The sequence below is a fragment of the Protopterus annectens genome, chromosome 3.part0 (assembly GCF_019279795.1).
Source record: "Protopterus annectens isolate FY-2018-M chromosome 3.part0, PAN1.0, whole genome shotgun sequence".
In the NCBI taxonomy this organism is placed as follows: domain Eukaryota; kingdom Metazoa; phylum Chordata; order Ceratodontiformes; family Protopteridae; genus Protopterus; species Protopterus annectens.
The window spans coordinates 1,032,355,483-1,032,375,189 of record NC_056731.1 but is presented as its reverse complement, the minus strand read 5'-3'; the positions used below and the strand labels follow the sequence as shown (position 1 = coordinate 1,032,375,189).

General features: G+C 35.6%; 1 protein-coding gene across 1 annotated transcript in view; it reads left to right on the top strand.

Moving 5' to 3' along the window:
- Positions 1-19,707, top strand: part of LOC122796665 (cadherin-10-like) — a 2,154,436-nt gene that overhangs the window by 1,898,385 nt on the left and 236,344 nt on the right. Inside the window, exons 11-12 of the mRNA XM_044065325.1 lie at positions 1,897-2,018; positions 2,113-2,221. Coding sequence (XP_043921260.1) covers positions 1,897-2,018; positions 2,113-2,221 — 231 coding nt within the window. The remainder of the gene's footprint in view (positions 1-1,896; positions 2,019-2,112; positions 2,222-19,707) is intronic.

The window sequence follows — 19,707 nt, the reverse complement described above, 5'->3', positions numbered from 1 at the left end:
TGAGGATTCTAAAGTATCAGCTGCATCAGAATTAGCATTGTCATTTTCATCACCTCTGAAGACCTCTTCATTAGAGGACATATTAGGACCTGACTCATTTTCCTGTGGGTTATTATCTATATTGTTAAAGTCCTGCAAACAGATCTTATAGTTTTTATTCTTAATAGGGAGAGTTTCTCCCATCTGGTGTTGTAGCTTCTCTCTTGAAATTTCTTATCCTAACTTTAATTTTATTCACATGGGAATCAACTCTCAAAAGCACATTATCATACTCAGCAACATAAACAGAAAAAAACAAATAATTTTTTATCTTATGTAAATCATCCACTTCAACCATTAAAGCATCAGTAATCTATTTATTATTCTGCACTATAAGAGTCAGTAGTTCAAATCCTTTCTCCTTGAACAGTTCAAGTAAATCTTGGTGACATTTTCTGGCTGGAAAGACCGCATTTGGACATTTAAAATATCTTAAACCTCTGGGTACCTAGTCGACATATATACATTCATTTAAATACAAATTACCTAATCATTAAAAATTTTAAAAAGGCAGTATTAAAGTAACACTTTATTCTGGCAGGCTTTCTATGTAAGATTCTCCACTTAAAAAGAAATGTTCTTAATTGCTTTGTTAGGTTAATTGTTCAGTTAGCCTACCCCTATATAAGTACGCTTTGGTGACTGCTTTTTTATCCTGATGAAGTCTATGTTCTTTATGATGAAAGCTACCTGTAAATTAAAAGCTTAAATCTGTAAAATCGCTGGTGGTGTTCCTGAACCAATTGTGGAGTGGCTTCCTTTCTGGAGTTGGCTTTTTCTGCTCTTAAAAGGTGGATTTGTTTTTTATTTCTTTATTTTTGACTTTCGGATTTCCCACCTTTGGACATTGTCTGTATTTTATTGGTTTGTTTTGTTTGTTCTCATTTTAATGATATGTTACACAGTAAATGCTCAAAATCAAAAGTTGAAACTGCAAGTGCAAAAATAACAATCAATAATCAAAAAAAATTCTACCGAACACACCAAAGATATCAACCAAGTTAACACAAGTGAAAAAAAAATCTTGGTTGTGTCTGTGGTCATTTTTGGAATGTTCAGTGGAAATGTTTGGATTATATGTTATACAGTGCTAGATTTTCTCTTTGTCACATAAGGACAGTTCCAATTAATTTAATATCATAAATTATTGTTATAGTCAATGCTGGTGAGTAGTGGCACAAACACTGCAGCACTAGGTGGCAGAGAGGTAGCAGACTAAGGAGGTTTAATTAGAACAGATCCTACTAGACATATTTTAGTAGAAAATCGAGTGTCATTTTAATGGATTTGCACCCAGACATCAGTGGCAAGAGGCACAGGCAGCATTAATCACATTATACCCTCAATAAATGTCAGTGTAAATGAGTGTATGCTAATTTTGTATTATTTAGACTCAATAAAATATGCATTTACTTCTGCTACACAGACATTGCTAATGGCAAATTTGGTACTTGGCCATACAATTTGGGAGTCCTGTACTTAAATGCATCATGATGTTAATGTCTGTGTTTGCTTGCTGTTTTCCTGTGATATTAACTACTGAAATTGTTGTGTGTGTATGTGTGTGTGTGTGTGTGTGTGTGTGTGTGTGTGTGTGTGTGTGTGTGTGTGTGTGTGTGTCTGCATGGTTGTGTGCGCATGTGTGTGTGTGTGTGTGTGTGTGTGTGTGTGTGTGTGTGTGTGTGTGTGTGTGTGTGTGTCTTTATATATGTGTCTTTTAAACTTTATCCAACCAAATAAAAAAACAAATGCCTTTTTTTGACCATGAGATTTTTTTTCCTATTAATATAAAGTTACTAGATTCTGAATGGGTCATTCACACCTGAGTTATTTTTTGTGTACTTTTTGGATTGACAGATAAGCCTAATCAGAGTAGTCGGATTCCTGTTTACATTAGAGTTCTGGATGTTAATGATAATGCTCCAGAGTTTTCCATCTTCTATGACACGTTTGTTTGTGAAAATGCAAGACCTGGGCAGGTAGATTTTTTTCTTATTTATGATCTATCATTAAACTGTCAGAAGTGATGAAAGCTAATGAAATGATCTGCAACATTTCTTTGTGTCTTTCTAGCTCATTCAAACTGTCAGTGCTGTGGACAAAGACGATCCCCCTGGGGGGCAAAAATACTTTTTCAGTCTTGCTACAGTGAATTCAAACTTCACAGTTCTTGACAATGAAGGTATGTAGAAAGCAGCATAACTACATCATTTGGGGGTCTTTGAGTTTCTCATTCTGCTGTGTGCTTTCTGGATGTTTTCTGCCAAAGTGCTATGCAAATTTCAAATATGTTCTTTATAGAAGCAGATGCCACACATGTAAATTAAGAAAAGCAAAAAGAATTGCTGACAGATGTGACAGTATTACAAGAATTAAATACATTTTTTTTATTTGAAATACAGCAAGTACTTACTGTGAGATATCTGCTCCAGGACTGTGCTATTTTTTTCTCAATCTTCCTTTGTTGGCAACCTGAGAAGCATTCTGTTTTTAATAAAAAATAAAGTGATGAAAATCAATGCATTCTGCCCATACATTACTAAAGTGAAAGTACAAATAAACTAAGATATTTTACTTTGCTTTCATCGGCTATCAGTGCAGTACAAATAAATGTTTTGACCTCATATTGTTTTCATTTTGCTACTATCTGCAAATATTAAAAGCACTAACTCTTATGTTAACAATCCTACCCAGGGATGCAGGAAGGCTTTCTGTGATGCATATGCTTTCACTGATGGCTTCTGTATTGAGCTAAGCCTGAGAGATTCATAGAAGAGATTGCTTTGCTACTATGGTTTCAGATTGGCACTGGCTGAAGCAGAGATAGCGAGAGAGAGAGAAGACTGGCCTGTACAATGAAGCTGTATGCAAATATGACAGTCTGGTGGACAAACCAGAACAAATGAGCCAAATACTCCCTCCAGGAAATGAAATCTGCCCTACAATAACATTGGCATAATGGTTAAGGTATTTACCTTACATACACAAGATGCAATGTTTGATTCTCACATGGTATATTTGGCTAGGCTTAAAATGTCTCACAAGGCTAGCTAGCCTAGTAGTACTCTATTATTATAACAGGGTATAATAATTCAGAGACCCACTCTACTGAGTTATGTTTTCATGTGGGAGAAAAAACTTACAACAGAAAAAGACAGCAAGCACCCATTCATCCTTATGGATGGGTTGACAGCTGTGTATGTGTGTGTGTGTGTGTGTGTGTGTGTGTGTGTGTGTGTGTGTGTGTGTGTGTGTGTGTGTGTGTGCATGTGCAAGCTCTGTACCTCAGAGAGTCCAGTATTTGATTCAGAGACATCTTAATTAGTTGCTAATTAGGTGCCCCTCTATACAGATTTACCTTATCTCTGACTCAGACATTCTTACCATTACAATTTTGATCATATAGTTTTCTTTGATTATCTGAATATTACGATCATTGCAGGCACTCAGGCAGGTTCATCTTAAACTGTTTTTCTTCTTATCTTGTGGTTGTGAGTCATGTATTATTTAATACATTAAAAATCTAACTTACTTGAACATCTGTTTTATGGAAAGCACACATGATTTTGCACGGCAAAGAAACACTGGCCATTTTAAATACTATTGAATAAAGTTAATGGCTGGCAGTATGGAAAAAAGGTCAAAGGTGTAAGTTAAAAAGAAAATTAATGTTATTTCCTCACTCTACGAATGAATAATTGTGCCCCACACCTGTGTGCCTGGCCTGGCTCAAAAATAAAAAGAAGCATTTTTTTCTTGGATGGCAAATAAGGGAAATCCACATATAAATACAGCTATACTGATAACTGCATTCACACTCTATACTATTAAGTGCATTAACACCATGGTTATTAAGCTTATTGTGTGTGTGTGTGTGTGTGTGTGTGTGTGTGTGTGTGTGTGTGTGTGTGTGTGTGTGTGTGTGTGTGTGTGTGTGTGTGTGTGTGTGTGTGTGTGTGTGTCTAGCTAGATAGATATATAGTATATTATGATTAAAGTTTAAGAATGCTTTCTGAACTCTATGGCTAATTCTCTTTCAAAATTACTCATAGACAACTTCTACACCTCACTTTTTGAACTACTTTTGGTTCCCTTATATTTAACCATCAACTGCTTTCAGTGTCTTTCCTCAATCACTGTGTCAATCAATACTCCTGGTGGGGGGATGGTTCTCCCTTACCTCTTCATGCCCAATAATACCTTGATTGTGTAGAGTTCAGTGGGCATCATTGTTGAACCACCCAATCCTTGCACAAGGGGTGATGTCAGCAGAATGCCCCACCCACCCTCAGGTAACATTACATGGCTGTTTCACCAGTCTCCATCGAGGATATTAACCACAAGAGTGTGTGCCAAATGTACATGTCTCCCTAACCAACCCCCCCCCCCCCAGGGATGGGTATGCTCATCCTCCCTGCTGCTGCAATCAGGAACCTTTACTGTTATGCAAACTTGGGTCACCTGGACAATAGTTGGAGCTTTATGCCTCTATGACACATGTAAGCTAACATCATCTGTAATTCTAAACTGCTATTTGGACAAAACTGTGAATTTTACTTCACCTTTATTGAGTTTATTAAAGACACCACTTCCAGATGGCTAAGGTACAGATGCTCATATCTGGAGAGTTTCTGCTACAGTTTATTTGTCTAACAGGGCTATTCTGTAATAAAGTACATGCATACATAAATAAATAAATAAATAAATAAATAAATAAAACAAAATAGATCTGGGAATGCCAAAAAGGACATAACAGTAACAGTAAATTATCTCACAAAAACATTATATCCTACACTATTGTCCAGGTGAAAGAGAAACATAAGGCCTTCTATAGCTATATCAGAAACCTCAAGGGCAGTACACAACACTGTGTTGAACTGGTGGTTAATGGTGCTACATTTACTAATACTGGTGATATAGTAAACCTGTTAGCAGACAAATTCAGTTCTGACTTTATCCACATCTCAGCTCCAACCATCCCCTCAAAAATACCTACAAACATAACCGACCCAACTATAACTAAGGAACATGCCCTATCTAGACTTATTAAAGCTAAGAACATGGCTTCAGTAGGCCCCAATAACATCCGAGGATGCCGCCTGTATAGTGTAAAATATGACTTATCAGGACTCTAGAGTTATTATTTGACTATAGTCTTAAAACAAACTTTGTGCCACATGAATGAAAGACTGTGGCAGTCACCTCCCTTCATAAAAGAGGACCTTCAACAGATCCTGGAAAGTACAGACCTGTTAGTCTGACTTGTCTTATTTGCAAAGAATTATCATGGAAATTATCAAAAGGAGACCTCCAGACACTGGATCCATCCCATCTTGCTTTGTTAAAGGAAGGTCATGCTTACTGACTCAGGTGGACTTCTTTGAAAAGATCACTAAGGCAATGGATAAGGTGAGAATGGTGCATACTGCCTACCATGATCTGGCTAAAGCATTTGATGCAATATCCCACTCAGGCATTGTAAACAATCTTAAAGGACTAGGAATAAACCCTTTTATAACATGCTGAATAGCAAGCTGGCTCACTGATAGGACATGGGATTAGAATTAGTGAGGCCACCTCCACAAAGAGGCTGGTCACCAGTGGAATCCCTTAGGGCTTTGTTCTTGTCCACTCTTTGGCATCTACTTCTCAGGTGTCAAAGCCAATGTCAAAAGCCTTTAAATAACCAGGTTCTCAAATAATTGAAAACCGGGAGCAGTCAATGAATCCCAGCAAGATGAGAACACTCTTCAAGAAGGTTTAATGCAGTCAAATATATGGTGCCAAAGCTATTGCTTAAAAGACAGTACCAAGAAATGAATTATAGCACCTTTTGTTAAGTCTATGACCTTGGCTAACTATGTTATCAAAATCCACCATTAAAAGTTGTTTAACTAATCAGAGATCTGAAAAGTGATGTAAAGAATAACCTAGCCTTCAACCAAAATGTGTCCAAGCTAGTAAGAAAATCCTTCTATGCTGCTCAAATTACAAGCAAGGCATGGCATCTAGGTCTAGAGAGGTCATCATACCACTATACTCAGCCCTCATCATACCCATCATAGTATGTACATGACCAGACACTTGCAGCAGATGGAATGTTTACAAAGGTTCCTTATAAAAAGCATATAGGGAGTAAATGCAATGTCCTACACTGATCTCCTCAAAGCCCTGTCTCTTTACTCACTATCAAACAGACTTCTGAGAGGTGATCTTTTCCTGGCAAACAAGCATCACTGGATCTTGTTTTGATGATTATTTTGCACATCAACAAAACAAACTGCATCAGAACTACTAGATTAAAAGACTTACATTTTGCTTGCAACATAAATAGGACATGTTGGAGAGACAGATATGTTTCTCAGAGAATTCTGATTCTCTGGAATAGGCTCTCCATCCATGTCAAACAGAGTTCCTCCTTATCCCTATTTAATACAACTTGAGGCAATGGATGGGTAATCAGAAATTCACCCCTGGTCTTTCTCCTATGTCTCTGATGGACAGAGGCAGTCAGTAAATCGCCATCTATATAAATCAAATTCATGGGTCACATTAAGGTTGCATGGCTATGCTTATAAGACATCTAATGGTCATTAGCCTAGTATAAGATACCCCAAACCTAGAAAACACAAACTCCTATGCAGAAGAGTACACCAACACATTGTATAGCCACCTAAGCAGTTGTACAGAACCAACTGTACCTCACAAAATTGAACCTAGATTTTACTGGTAAAAGAAGTCACCTTTGTTGACCCCTGGAATAAACAGGCTATACAACAAAAGAAAGAAACTAATAAACAAAAATAAGTAGGAACTGGCTCAGCAGATGAAAAAATCTCTCACTAGTCTAAGCAAACAAATTAGAGATTTTGTCAAGTCCTCCAAAGCAAATTACAAAGCAAAAATGCCTCCTTTGCTAAGAAAAATCACAAGGCATTTTTTAACTGTAATAAAAAATAAAAAAAAAAAACAAGCCACCAAGGCAGTATTTGGGTGAAACACAAGTTTATTTAACATTAAACACTGTCAAAGTAAGTTTTTGAGGGTACCTGTCAAATCTTCGAATACTCAAAATTTCGAACGTTACATGGTCAAGACCAAACATTTGAAATTTTGAGTCCTCAAAGATAGACTTTCAATGGCACCGCACGGTGCAGATAGGGAGAATTTCCCTTTTCTGCACTGAAGTGCAGTCTCGAAGTTGGTATATTTAAGTACGGGGGGGTGCTGGAGGCTTGCCCCCCTGCCTATACCGTTAAAGTGTTTTTTTCTGTGTTTTCTTTTTTTTTTTTTTATGTTCGAACATCCAAATGTCGAACATTTGGTCTCGACCATGTAATGTTCGACATTTTGGATGTTCGAACATTTAGCATAGACCTGTTTTTGAGCCATTTGGCTTTTTTTTTTGTAACATTTTTCAACTGTATCTGAAAGCTTAAGGGAAATACCCAGCTAAGTAGGTTGTGGATACCACCCATACCAGCCTCCTAGCTGACTGATTTGGATCAAACTTCAAACTTCACCCCCCTCCCCACTAGTCATCCCCCAATGTATACCTGCCACCATTGCTCAGCCCGTTATCATAAGAGAATGGTCATATCTGCTCTGTCTAAGGCCAAAAACATGGCATCAGTGGGATTAGACAACATCCCAAGTTGGCTTTTAAACAACTTAAAGCATGGCCTAGAAGACCCACTTGGATCTCTGTTTAACCACAGCCTCCAGACAGGCTATGTTTTGGTATAATGGAGGACAGCAACAGTCATCCCTCTGCACAAAGGGGGACCATCAGCTGACCCAGGGAATTATAGACCTACAAGACTGATTAGTCTCCTCTGCTAGGCCATGGAAAGAAGCATTATGAAACTTATCAATAAGGACATAAGTAATCTGCAGACTCTGGACCACACCTCCAAACCATACCAAATTACTCATTTTTTACTGAGTTTTGGGGTCCAAGTGAAGGGGTGCCATGATTCTTGAGTGGCACCCCTTCATTTCTATCTTTTGGCTTTGTTTTTTTTTTAATTTTTTGAATATCACACTGTTGGAGCTGACGTCATCATTTGTGTTTTGACGTCAGCTCCGTCAGGGTTACCAGCTAGTTGGAGTTGAGCTCAAGGAGCTCACGTCATCATTTCCAGCTGGCCTGGCTGCAAATGAGAGCAGGAATCAGTAAACGGCAGCAGCAAGAATGGATAATGTAATGGTAGGCAGCAGCAGCAGCACCCGTTATGTTTGAGCAGGATAAATGGCAGCAAGACAGGATAAAATACTCGTTTTGTGTTGCACTCGGGGGAATCAGGTAAGGAAACAAATGGTGCATTTGTGTGTGTGTGTGTGTGTGTGTGTGTGTGTGTGTGTGTGTGTGTGTGTGTGTGTGTGTGAACGAAATGGCTTTCGCATTGTCATTTACTACAGTTTGCCTTTGTCAGAGTGTCAAACTATTTACAGAATTTAAAACAGTACTTTGCTGTGTTGGAATTCACCTCTCGCTAACAGCATGGTTAGAAATTTGTCCAATGTTCGGTTCCAAGCCATCGTCAAACTGGGGGCTTCTCTTTGGAGCTACTGTCATTACAACAGCTCCCCCACTTGAATGTCTTAGTCCAAAGGCATTAGAAAGTAACCCAATTAGTCTGATAAGCTCCGCCATAGCAGAATTGTTCAAAGAAAGTGCATTCATTATGCTGTTCTCAGCCTAGGGCACTCCATTTCCAAAGTGAATAGGCTGGAGCTTCCTTCCATTGGTTCTAACAATACCATGTCGAAACAAAGTAAACCACAAAAAAACAAACACCAAGGTAAAATGGTGGTGGATCAGAAATGAACAAATATCCACTTCCAAAGTCGCAAGCCAACTCCAGGAAGAAAGAAAGAACATTTGGTTGAATATGTGAATAACTCTCTTAATCACAATGCAGGCAGGCAGAGATTTAAAAAAAAAATAGATTTATATACGAAACAAAAGTAGCCCACTTTGGGTTTACACATTTAGTTGTTTAGGTATTTACACTACTTGCAGAATACATTAAATGCACATTTTTTCTCCTTAGAGTTAAAACTCCACCAGTTTTGTTTCGCACAGCCCTTCCTACAAACAAAGCTACAAGTTATAGCTCATAGCTAGAGGCCTTGTCTAAACTTTTGCTCTACAGAAAAATCTTCCAGTGATCTTGCTTCAGGGCACATCTCTGACATATGTTCTCATGGACCATCTAGTTCTAGGAATCCTTGAATCTTCAGGCAGAGCCCCTGATCTAAGCCGTGATGCTCTTCCCACTTGAGGAAGTAACTTCCTGAGTTCCTGTTTTCTTGCTATGGCAAGTTAATACAGCACTAATAGGCAGTAAGTTTTTACAGTACACTATCTAATACATTCAGTCATGTCACTAGTTATTACTGTATAATAATTTTTAAAAGCACAAGTTTCAGTTTGCAGACAGTTTCAATATATTTTGAACATTTCCCCTAAAAAGATGTTACTATTTATATATAATCTGAACAGAGGAGCACACTACTTGTATGAAATTACTTTTAATGATTTTGTGTGACTTGAAGTTCCAAGAGAAAAAGATTTCAGAGCTGAAACACTTGCACATTGAAGCATGGACTGCTCACTGTAGTCAAAAATTAGCTGCACTGTTAGTGAATACCAGTTTGTAGAGATGCTTTCTTTCCCTGTGGTTGTGTAAGCATGGAATTAGTATGTATACATTCTATATGGCAGGTGCATAGGGGAGTTCTTCTGTAAAAAGTTTGCTGACTTTTTGGTCATCACTTCTGATGACTTAGACTTGCTTTGTTTTCTTATTTAGATTGTTTGTAGCACATTTATGTTTATTGCATTTAGTGGACTTTTTTCACATTTCCTCAGATTAAGAGGGTCTACTGAATACTACACTTTCCTTAACAGGATTCCTTTGGTACAGGGTAAAAAGAGCCTAAAGTCCCTTGCCACCACCATTTCTAAACTTTGTCCAGATTGTTTGTACTAACAGTTGAGAACTATGGTGAGAAGTGAGAACAGAATTTGTATTCCCCCATTACTGACTTTGTTGTTTGTCCAGGTTTTTTGTGTTAACGGTTCACAGCTATGGTGAGTGAGACATGAGAACTGAATTTGTATTCCCCCATTATTGGCTTTGTAGTTTGTCCAGGTTTTTTGTGCTAAGAGGTTGAGAGCTATGATGAGAAGTGAGAACTGAATTCACAAAATGATAGCCATTAAGTTTCAGTCTTCCCATTTTTTAAGAAACTGTTGATTTAGCATAGGGGTATGTTGTTCTGACTGTAATGCATAGGGTTCAGGGTTCAAGACTTGTGAGTGACATCCATGCTGGTAATGCAACATTTTATTCTAGCAACTTTCCAAAATTATGCCAGCAATGTTTAAAATGTGTCCCTGGTTTTTGACATTTTGCCCCCCCCCCCAAAAAAAAAAACAAACTGAAATTGAAAATAAGTGTGAGAAGCTGTGCAAGATGCCTATGGCTTACACTGCTGTCATTCTGTTTATAGTTTGGGTGCGGAAGTATACTTTTATGATAGAAATATTCTGAATTGGGCAGTTTTGTCATTATTGGTTCATGCATTTTCTTTCATTGCTACAGTGCAGCCTGTTCATTCAAACAATAAATTTAAAATGTGCTCTGTCTAACAAATATACTGTATTATGCAAGGAATATAACTTAATACAGTCAGAAATGTGTATCAAAGAAAAGAACACATGTATGTTTCTTGTTTTGTGTGCAAGGTGCCAATGATTTGAAAACAGCCTAAAGGTAATCTTTATCTACCACTGGCCAGATGCATTTTCTTTGGATGTGGTGTGGGTTTCAATGCTGTTTCAATGAATGTGAGTTTCAAGGGCAGAGAAGTTTTAATGCCAAGTCTATTTTCATTGTGAGACAGTATTGCTTTGTATATCAGATGTCTGTTAGTGTTTATGCATTGATGTGCTGCAAAATGTAAAAATAAAATCCAAGTAATCATTGCAGAAGTAAAGCAGTATGCACACATTAGTGTTTATGGTAAATGGGGTGAACTAGCCAGGTTATGGGACACTGGAATGGCTGCAGGGGGACTCTGGTGCCATATTTTGTGTGTCTGTTCTTCAGTTTGTGTTTGAAAATCGGTATCCCATAATTCCATTGGAGTGGGTGGGGTTATGTAATTATGTATGCAAATTAGATTTTAATCAGCATACAGATTTGTACCTATTTTTCATGGGCCTTGTCCAGATTTGTGATGTTTCCAGGTTAAGAGCTATGCTCTGGACCCAACCTAGTTCAGATTTGTTAAGGGTAGATCATGACTGTTAAACCTGGTTGACCTTTTCAAGAAGGTCATTGAAGCCATGGACAAGGGAAAGACTGTGCATGGTGCTTAACTTGACCTAGCTAAGGTATTTGACACAATCCCCTACTCAGGTATTATAGAAAAGCTTTCTCAATTGAGAATTCACCCCTATGTCACCAGATGAGTAGCCAGTTTACTGTTCAGAATTTATTTCTTAGAAGTCCAAGCAAATGTGGATATCCTGTGTCTGACCAAATTTAGTCATGACTGCAAATTGGGAGTGATCACAGAGTCCCTGAATTATACTAATATACTGCAGAAAGGATTAATGCAGATAAATGATCAATGCCAAAGCCAGGGATTGAAACTAAATGCAAAAAATGCATAAGTATTCCCTTTGGGAAATGTAGCAATTCAAGGAAGTCTGCATTACCTTTCCTGCAGAGATGTGTCTGATTTAATAGGTAATATTGAGCTAAAACAGCATATTTAGAGATAAGTTGGTGTTGGTAATTCACTTGGCATAGGAACCCACCTCCCTCTCCCTCAAACTGCAGTTTAACTATGGTGTGGTGTGTGAGATTTCATCCATGTTGTACATGCAGTTAGAAATACCTCTGAACAAACAGCTATGTTAAGCAACCATTTTAATTATATTTCTATGACCTACATAAAACTGGCTTCATCTAATCTGATATAACTCTTTTCTTGCAAAGGTAATAAATGATATGTGTAATTACAATATTTATTTCATAATTTTATAAATCCAGACACAATAGCTAAAACCTGTAACACAATACATGATTTACAGACTTACATATACAGATTATTTTAATACACGTATTTGGCATTTATATTCATTATTATTATTATTGTCTGATAGCACATTAGTAATATTCCCCTTAGTTCAAAAGATGTAGGTATGATCACAACATGCTCATGATTTCCTATGCATTTCAAGATAGCAGTACAAGTAAGATGTTTATGTATACAGATCTGTCTTTGCAAATACCTTTATTTATGCAAATGTGTTAACCTTTTTATTAATATATATATATATATATATATATATATATATATATATATATATATATATATATATATATATATAAAAAATATAATAACTCTGGCCTTCTTGCCACAACCCGTCTACCCTACCCACTTGACCAAATCAACCCTAAGCTTCTGCAACTCTGCATACCTGTGACTATCAGGGTTGACAGGTGGTCACCTAATCCCTACCAGATATCAATGTTTTTCCAATGCTATGTCTCACACACACCTTCATCTTCTCCAGGAACAGGAAAGTACATTTTTGGATAGACAGATTATTGAATTATTTCTACTATTTCTTGCACTGACTCTTCTGCATCTAAATCCATTGTTTTCCTAGATGAATCACGGAAAAGATAAATCATGATCAAAGTCTCTTTATCAGACCAGCTAGGAGCACAGCCTTATGCCTTCACTGGAGTTGCCCTCTTTTGAAGACTCAGAACAAGAATGAAGAATGTGTGGTCAGGGATGTATTAATCAGAGTTGCAACCATTCCCTGCAGGGTGTGACATCACCTAAACCAAACTGTTTTTGCTAGCTTGGTCATTACAACAGCTACTGATACTACTGGCATGTTTGGTGTAACCAAAAGAACTTTGTCACATGCTATGTTTTCTTATAAGAAAATATGTGCTTCTCCTTTTCATGTCATGAAAAATTTAAATATACAGTTAATAAGTTGCATTGATAATGTTTTTGATAAAATGTATTTTTGTACCTAACATCAGTATCTGTCATGTAGTATAGTAGAAATCTTCTTTTTTTGGTTGGGGGGGGGGGGCAAATTCCAATATGTATGTTATTTTTTTTTTCTTTTTTTTTTCTTTTTATGAGTCCCATATCATTATTTAATTTATCTATGTGGTATAATTAATATCTAAGAAGAACTGTAATTCAGATAATAACCAGGGTTTGAACTCTTTAATTTTAGTTATATATGCTGGAATTCTGGAGTTAAAGATTAATGGTTTGTACCCATTTTGAAGTTTTAGTATCATTGAATTGTGGTCTGAAAAGGGGCAGGGAGTGATTGTGAAATTAATGATTTTATAGTGTAAGTCATGGGCAGCAAATATTTTATCTATTCTAGTTTGGGTACCAAATCTGTGATCTCGATGGGAAAACAATAAAGGTTTATCTTCTTTAAATTTGAAAGTATCTACAAGATGAAATGATTCTACCCACTTGTTTAAAGCTTTTGATATAGCAGATGTACGCAGTGGTCTTTTATTTGTAGCTTCATAAATATTAAATATACAGTTAAAATCTCCTCCTAATATTAAGTTGCCTTTATAATTATTGGAAATGAAATCCAAGTGTTTTTTAACAGTTCCTGTTCCAATGCCTGGGAACCAGTATAGATTGGCTAGGGTCCATATCCATAGGTTCATAGATTATTACTAGGCTAACTGCCCATTTGGGCTATTATAAGCCTAGCCAATTACACTATGTCAGAATCAAACCATGCATCTTGTGTTTATAAGGGAAACACTTTAACCAGTATGCCAACCTCCCACCCTGTTATTATATTTAACTATTACTAATGCCATAAGACCTTCTTTATCTTCATACTTATAAATGATTTCTGGGTTAATCACATTTGTTTTCCATAAAATTGTTACTACTTTTGTCTTTCTCTTATAAATGTATTGCACCAATATCATATATTCATTAGGATTCCATTTGTAATTATCATTTGTTTTGAAATGAGTTTTTTGAAGGAAGACAATTTGTGCTTTTTTCCATTTTAAATATTTCAGTAGATTTGATCTCTTGCTAGGATTGTTTAAGCCATTGGTATTTAAAGATTATACAGTTAAATCCATCTTAGATTATATTTTCTGTTTTATTGTGACTATTAATCATTTTCCTCTGAAAACTATGAAGTATATGCTTGAGCTTTTACAGGAAATTATCAGCTTTATACTTTGAGTGTTTACCAGTAAAGTAAGGTTTTGGTCAGGCACACTAAAAATCTTTTTGCAATATAACAATTTTAAATTAATAAATGTTAACAAAACTAAGATCTGCACTAGCTATGGAATGAAAAACATTCCTAATCTGATGGATAAACCTAAGTCCATCAGATTATCATTCATACCTTGACAATCCAGAACATCTGAGCTTGATAAATTGAATTATCATATGGAGAATATTTGTAATAAGAATAAGCAATATTTATATTATTTTGAACAGATATAGTACTATTGTAGATTAGACATAATCTTAATACAAAATAAATGTCTACTTATTGTATAAGCAATTCATATTTTCATGAAAGATAGATGACAAGCAATTCAATCATAGTAAAGTAGAAGGTAGCATATATAAAACCTCAGTAAAAGGGTATAGCACCCTTATTGATGAAGTCGTTCAAAACTTATTACTTAATATAAAGAGATGGTGATAATATTTATACCTACTGTTTATAATACAATGTATTTTACTGGGTATATCAGAAGTTCTATTTCATTGTTTGCCAGCATTTAAGTAATCACTTTGTTTGTTGCTAACTTAGCATCCCTCTTCTCCCCATTTCATATATGTCATTTCTTATGATAAAATGAGTGAAATTATAGGTTAAAAACAACATATTCACTAATTGTGATTAATGATTGCAAGTTCACTTTCCATATTCATAAACTACTATTTTATGGTATATACTGAAAGTTTTTAGACTTAAATGGCAACATTCAATTTTGTATAATCAGCAAAGGTTAAACAGAGTGATTATTGTCAGATTTAATACTATTTGTTCAGAATGTGATTGTTACATTCTGTGACATTCCTAGTTCAGGCTTCTATTGTTTCCCTTGAACAACTTTGTCAGTTTGATGTCATGTATAAAACATTAGTTACCTTGGTAACAGCTTAAGTATTATGTATGGTCAAGATGGGTTACAAAACCACAATTCAAGTTAAAGCAATAACATGACTTGTTATGCACATTTACTTATATGAAAAAATCTTCATGCTTCCCCTTGATGTTCAGTGTAGTGTATGTCACTTATGACAAGTTAAAACAATAGTGCTATTATACACAAGCCCGTGTTATTAAACTACCGGTTGTCCATTTAATACTATTTGTTCAGAATATGATTGTTACATTCTGTGACATTTTAAGTTCAGGCTTCTATTGTTTCTCTTGAACAACTTTGTCAGCTTGATGTCATGTATAACACATTAATTTCCTTGGTAACTGCTTAAGTATTATATATGATCAAGATGGGTTACAAAAACTACAATTCAAGTTAAAGCAATTACATGACTTGTTATGTATATTTACTTATATAAGAAAATGATCATGCTTCCCATTGATGTTCGATGTAGAGTATGTCATTTATGACAAGTTAAGACAGTAGTGTTATTATACACAAGCCCATGCTATTAAATCCTGTCTTTAATATCTAAATTCAGCAGACTGCTTCATCTTATATGACAATTATATATTTTATGTCTAGATTTACTAAAATCATACATTACATAATTATTGTGTGTGTGTTTTTTTTGTTTGTTTGGCTGTTGCTTAGTTATTTGAGAGACCACAAGCTGTAATGCCTATTTTTATTATTAGCTCGTTCCAAGCATGTTTATGCAGTCCATAGACTTTAAATTATGAGACTCTTCTAGTTTCTTATTTGTTATTAGTATATTTCCATCCTTACATACACACATATTAGGAAGCACAGGCAACAATGCCCATCTAGTTTTGCCAGAATACCATTCACTAGTTCATGTGGTGTGTTTCCAGGCTGTTCTTAAAATATCCAAACCAATATTTGTCCTTTTCTATTTTACAGCCTGTTCCATGCAGTGGCCACTCTGCCAGTGAACCACTCAACACACCTTCCATTCCCACAGATATTTCCATGAAGGAAATCTGATGACTCTCTAGCACTTCCTGTCAACCCCAAACAACCCTAGAATCAGCTATCCCCATTTGCCCAACATGTCCAAGCAAGCTCACCTCCCAGACCACTGCAAAGGGAACTGCACAAGACCAAGTGCTCTTAGTCTTTCACAATAACTCAGACTTCCACTCTTATGTAAGTCTTAATGTATTTGGGCCAAAATAGATTTTAAATATAAAATTGTGTTTTTTTTTATCAAGAATCAACTTAATGAGCTAAATAAAGTGTTGGGAGACAATCAACATGTGTGTATGTGGTTTAAAACAGCCCCTTTATTTTATATATATATATATATATATATATATATATATATATATATATATATATATATATATATATATATATATTTTTTTTTAACCAAAAACTTCATTGCCGAGAATCATCTTGGAGGCTCCTCAAAGCAGTTAAGCATTATCATCACTCTCTCTCCATTACCATAGCAACCTGGACGCATCTGTTTCTTTTAGTGTGTCTGTGTACTGCATACCAGAGGCTCGCGATGCACATGAAACAAAGCTTCACTTCAGTGCAACTTCAAGCCTAAATTCCCTCCCTTTCAGAGAGGCAGCAGCCAGGAAAAGAACAGAGAGCAAAAAGCTCAAAAAAAAAAAACTCCCAAAAAGCTGTCACAACAAGAGATAACACATTCTTCCAGCATTCTCAACTCTCACTCAGCAGATGTATAAACAGACTATTCTCTGCCAAAATATCCCAAATCACGGGTTTATCCACCCCCTTCCCAAGGATCAAGGGTAAAACATCAAATGTCTCTTCCTAATACACAAGCATCAGTAAACCTTTATCGCAAGCCGCAACTCACACCTTCCTGGAGAAGAAAATGGCAACATGCAACGTAAACACAGCTGCTTCCACACACACCATGCCAGTCTTAATAAAACAGCACTCAAAGCTATGATACTTGCCATAATTGATATTAACTATGTTTAGACAGAATAATAATGACATTTGTACTAGTTTCCTGACACTGGTTCCAAGATAGCTGTCCCAAAAAAAATAATCCACGTACACCATATCAGGATTGATCAAACAGCACTTGTAGCTGTGATACCTACCATAATTGATATTAACTATGTTTAGACAGAATAATGACTACATTTGTACTAAGAGCTTGCTACTATTATTTAAGCAGGATATAAATGACATTAATAAATCTTACTTTAATTGAAGATGTCATTAGTCTCAATGACAGCAATTTTTTTTTCAAATACTATACTCTTACTGCTATTATATATGATATTAATGTGTTACGTTTGAGTCTGAACTCTGATAAATGGTACCTTGTTGACTTAATTAATTAATTACTTAAATTATAAGTAAAATTAATGAAAAAATGAACAATATAAGTATTCATTGAGTTCAGGTAGGGGAATAGAAACTTCTATGTGTGTATTATATGTTGCTTTGTTTGGCTTATATATAATGTAAATAGTAACCCATCTTGACCTACCTTTGTTTGTGAATAATTATTGGACTCTGAACATTCTGAATAAATCATTTATGTTTCTCAGTTGTTAAAAAAACCCTCCTTTTTTAAATAAAAACAGATGACAAGTGATGTGCCATATCAGTTGATACTTTGAGAGATGTAGTTGTAAGAGTTATTTTTTTGGGACAGCTATCTTGGAATCAGTTTTTTGTTTCTTCTTTCTGCATCAGCCCAAGGATATGTTTCTTTTAGTCTTTTAAGAGTAAGGGCCTTCCATTCCATGTCTTCTGGGATATACACTATGTTGCTGTTTTTGATGAATATAGTAGCTAAGTCATTAAAGGTTCTGATCTCATTGGCAAAATGTATTTTTATCTTGGCTGGAAAGGCCAGTTGTGGTTTAATGTTGATTTGTTTCAACAGTTTTATTACTGGCCAGACTTTTTTCCTTTGTTCTAGTATTCTGGAAGAATAATCATTGTCAAACCTTATTAGGCTTTGATTGTATTTTAAGGGTGATTTTCTCCAAGCAGATTTTGTTATTAGTTCCTTGTCCAGAAATGAAAGACATTTTATAACTATGGATCCAGGTGGAGTATTTGTTGAGATAGAAGCAGGTTTCCTCAGTGATCCATGCGCCCTTTCAATTCCAAATGAAAGTCCATCTTTCCAAGTCCAAAAATTCAGGACTCCGTGTTGTTAGGAATGAAGAATGTCTTCTTCTTCACTGTTTTCAGGAAGACCAAAGATCCTTATGTTGTTTCTCCTTTCCATGTTTTCTAAGGCATCTATTTTGTTAAGCAGCCATGTATTCTGTTTAAGCAGAAATTCTTTTTGGAATTCTTCCTCTTTGAGTTTCCCTTCAATGTAATTTAGAGAAATCTCTATATTTGTTATTTTTGTATGGTGTTGTTGTAATAGTTCCTTAAGAGTATCAGTCTGTTTTGGGGAATTTAATATGAAGTTTTCTAAGTAATTTTTAAAGCCATCCATCTTCAGAGATAGTTCTGTAAAGTAGATGTCATCAACTGCAGTTCTTTTTTCAAAGCAGCATCTGGATGACAATTCCTTGAGTTGTTTATATTCAGTTACTTGACAGGGAAATTGTTGCATATCTCCACCAAAACTGATATTTATATAGTTTAGTAGTTTATCTATAGATTTCTGATGTTTTAAACTTGAAAATAATAACATTTTCTTATATTATTGTACTAGTTTATGGACCTCTCAAAATTCACTGCTCTCAGCTGGCCATCTTGGCTCCACCCCTTTTTTCTTTTTATGACTTAAGGATTTGTTTGAGTTGCTAAAGTATTGCACACAATGTTGGATGGGCAGGGGTTAAACTTCAGATTGCTGTAAACCTAAGATATCCTTAAAACGTATTTTAATATTGCTATAAACTCACTTAAAATGAACTTAAAAATATGCTTTGCATGTTATGATAACCTGTATTAATAACTGTAAAGTTTTATTTTGAAGTTGCATTTTATGACATGAGCAGTGAAACTGACTAGTGATTACATCAAATGAACATACTTTACTGATTGTGCATACCTGAGTATGAATGTATTAATTTATTACAGAGATTTTACTGTGACATGAGCAGGCGTATGTGATGAATCTGATGTTTTGGTAGTGACAGTGAAGGAAAAATAAACAACATTATCAGAAAGTGACAATAGTAGAGGATAGGGCAGGGATGTTATTTTGTTGACTAAAGTGATTGAATGAACTGTAGTTCAAATAGATTGAGATTTTTATCAGGTAATCATATCTGATTGTGTTATATAACATTGACTGTGGGATTTAGGAATATCTGGCCTGTGGCTTGTACTTTAACAGGCAATTATACATAAAGATTACTATCACACTGTCTGAATGTAGCCCTTTTTCTTGTTTTACATGGAGTACTGATTGAGGGTAAGGGATCAAGGTACACAAAGGACAATT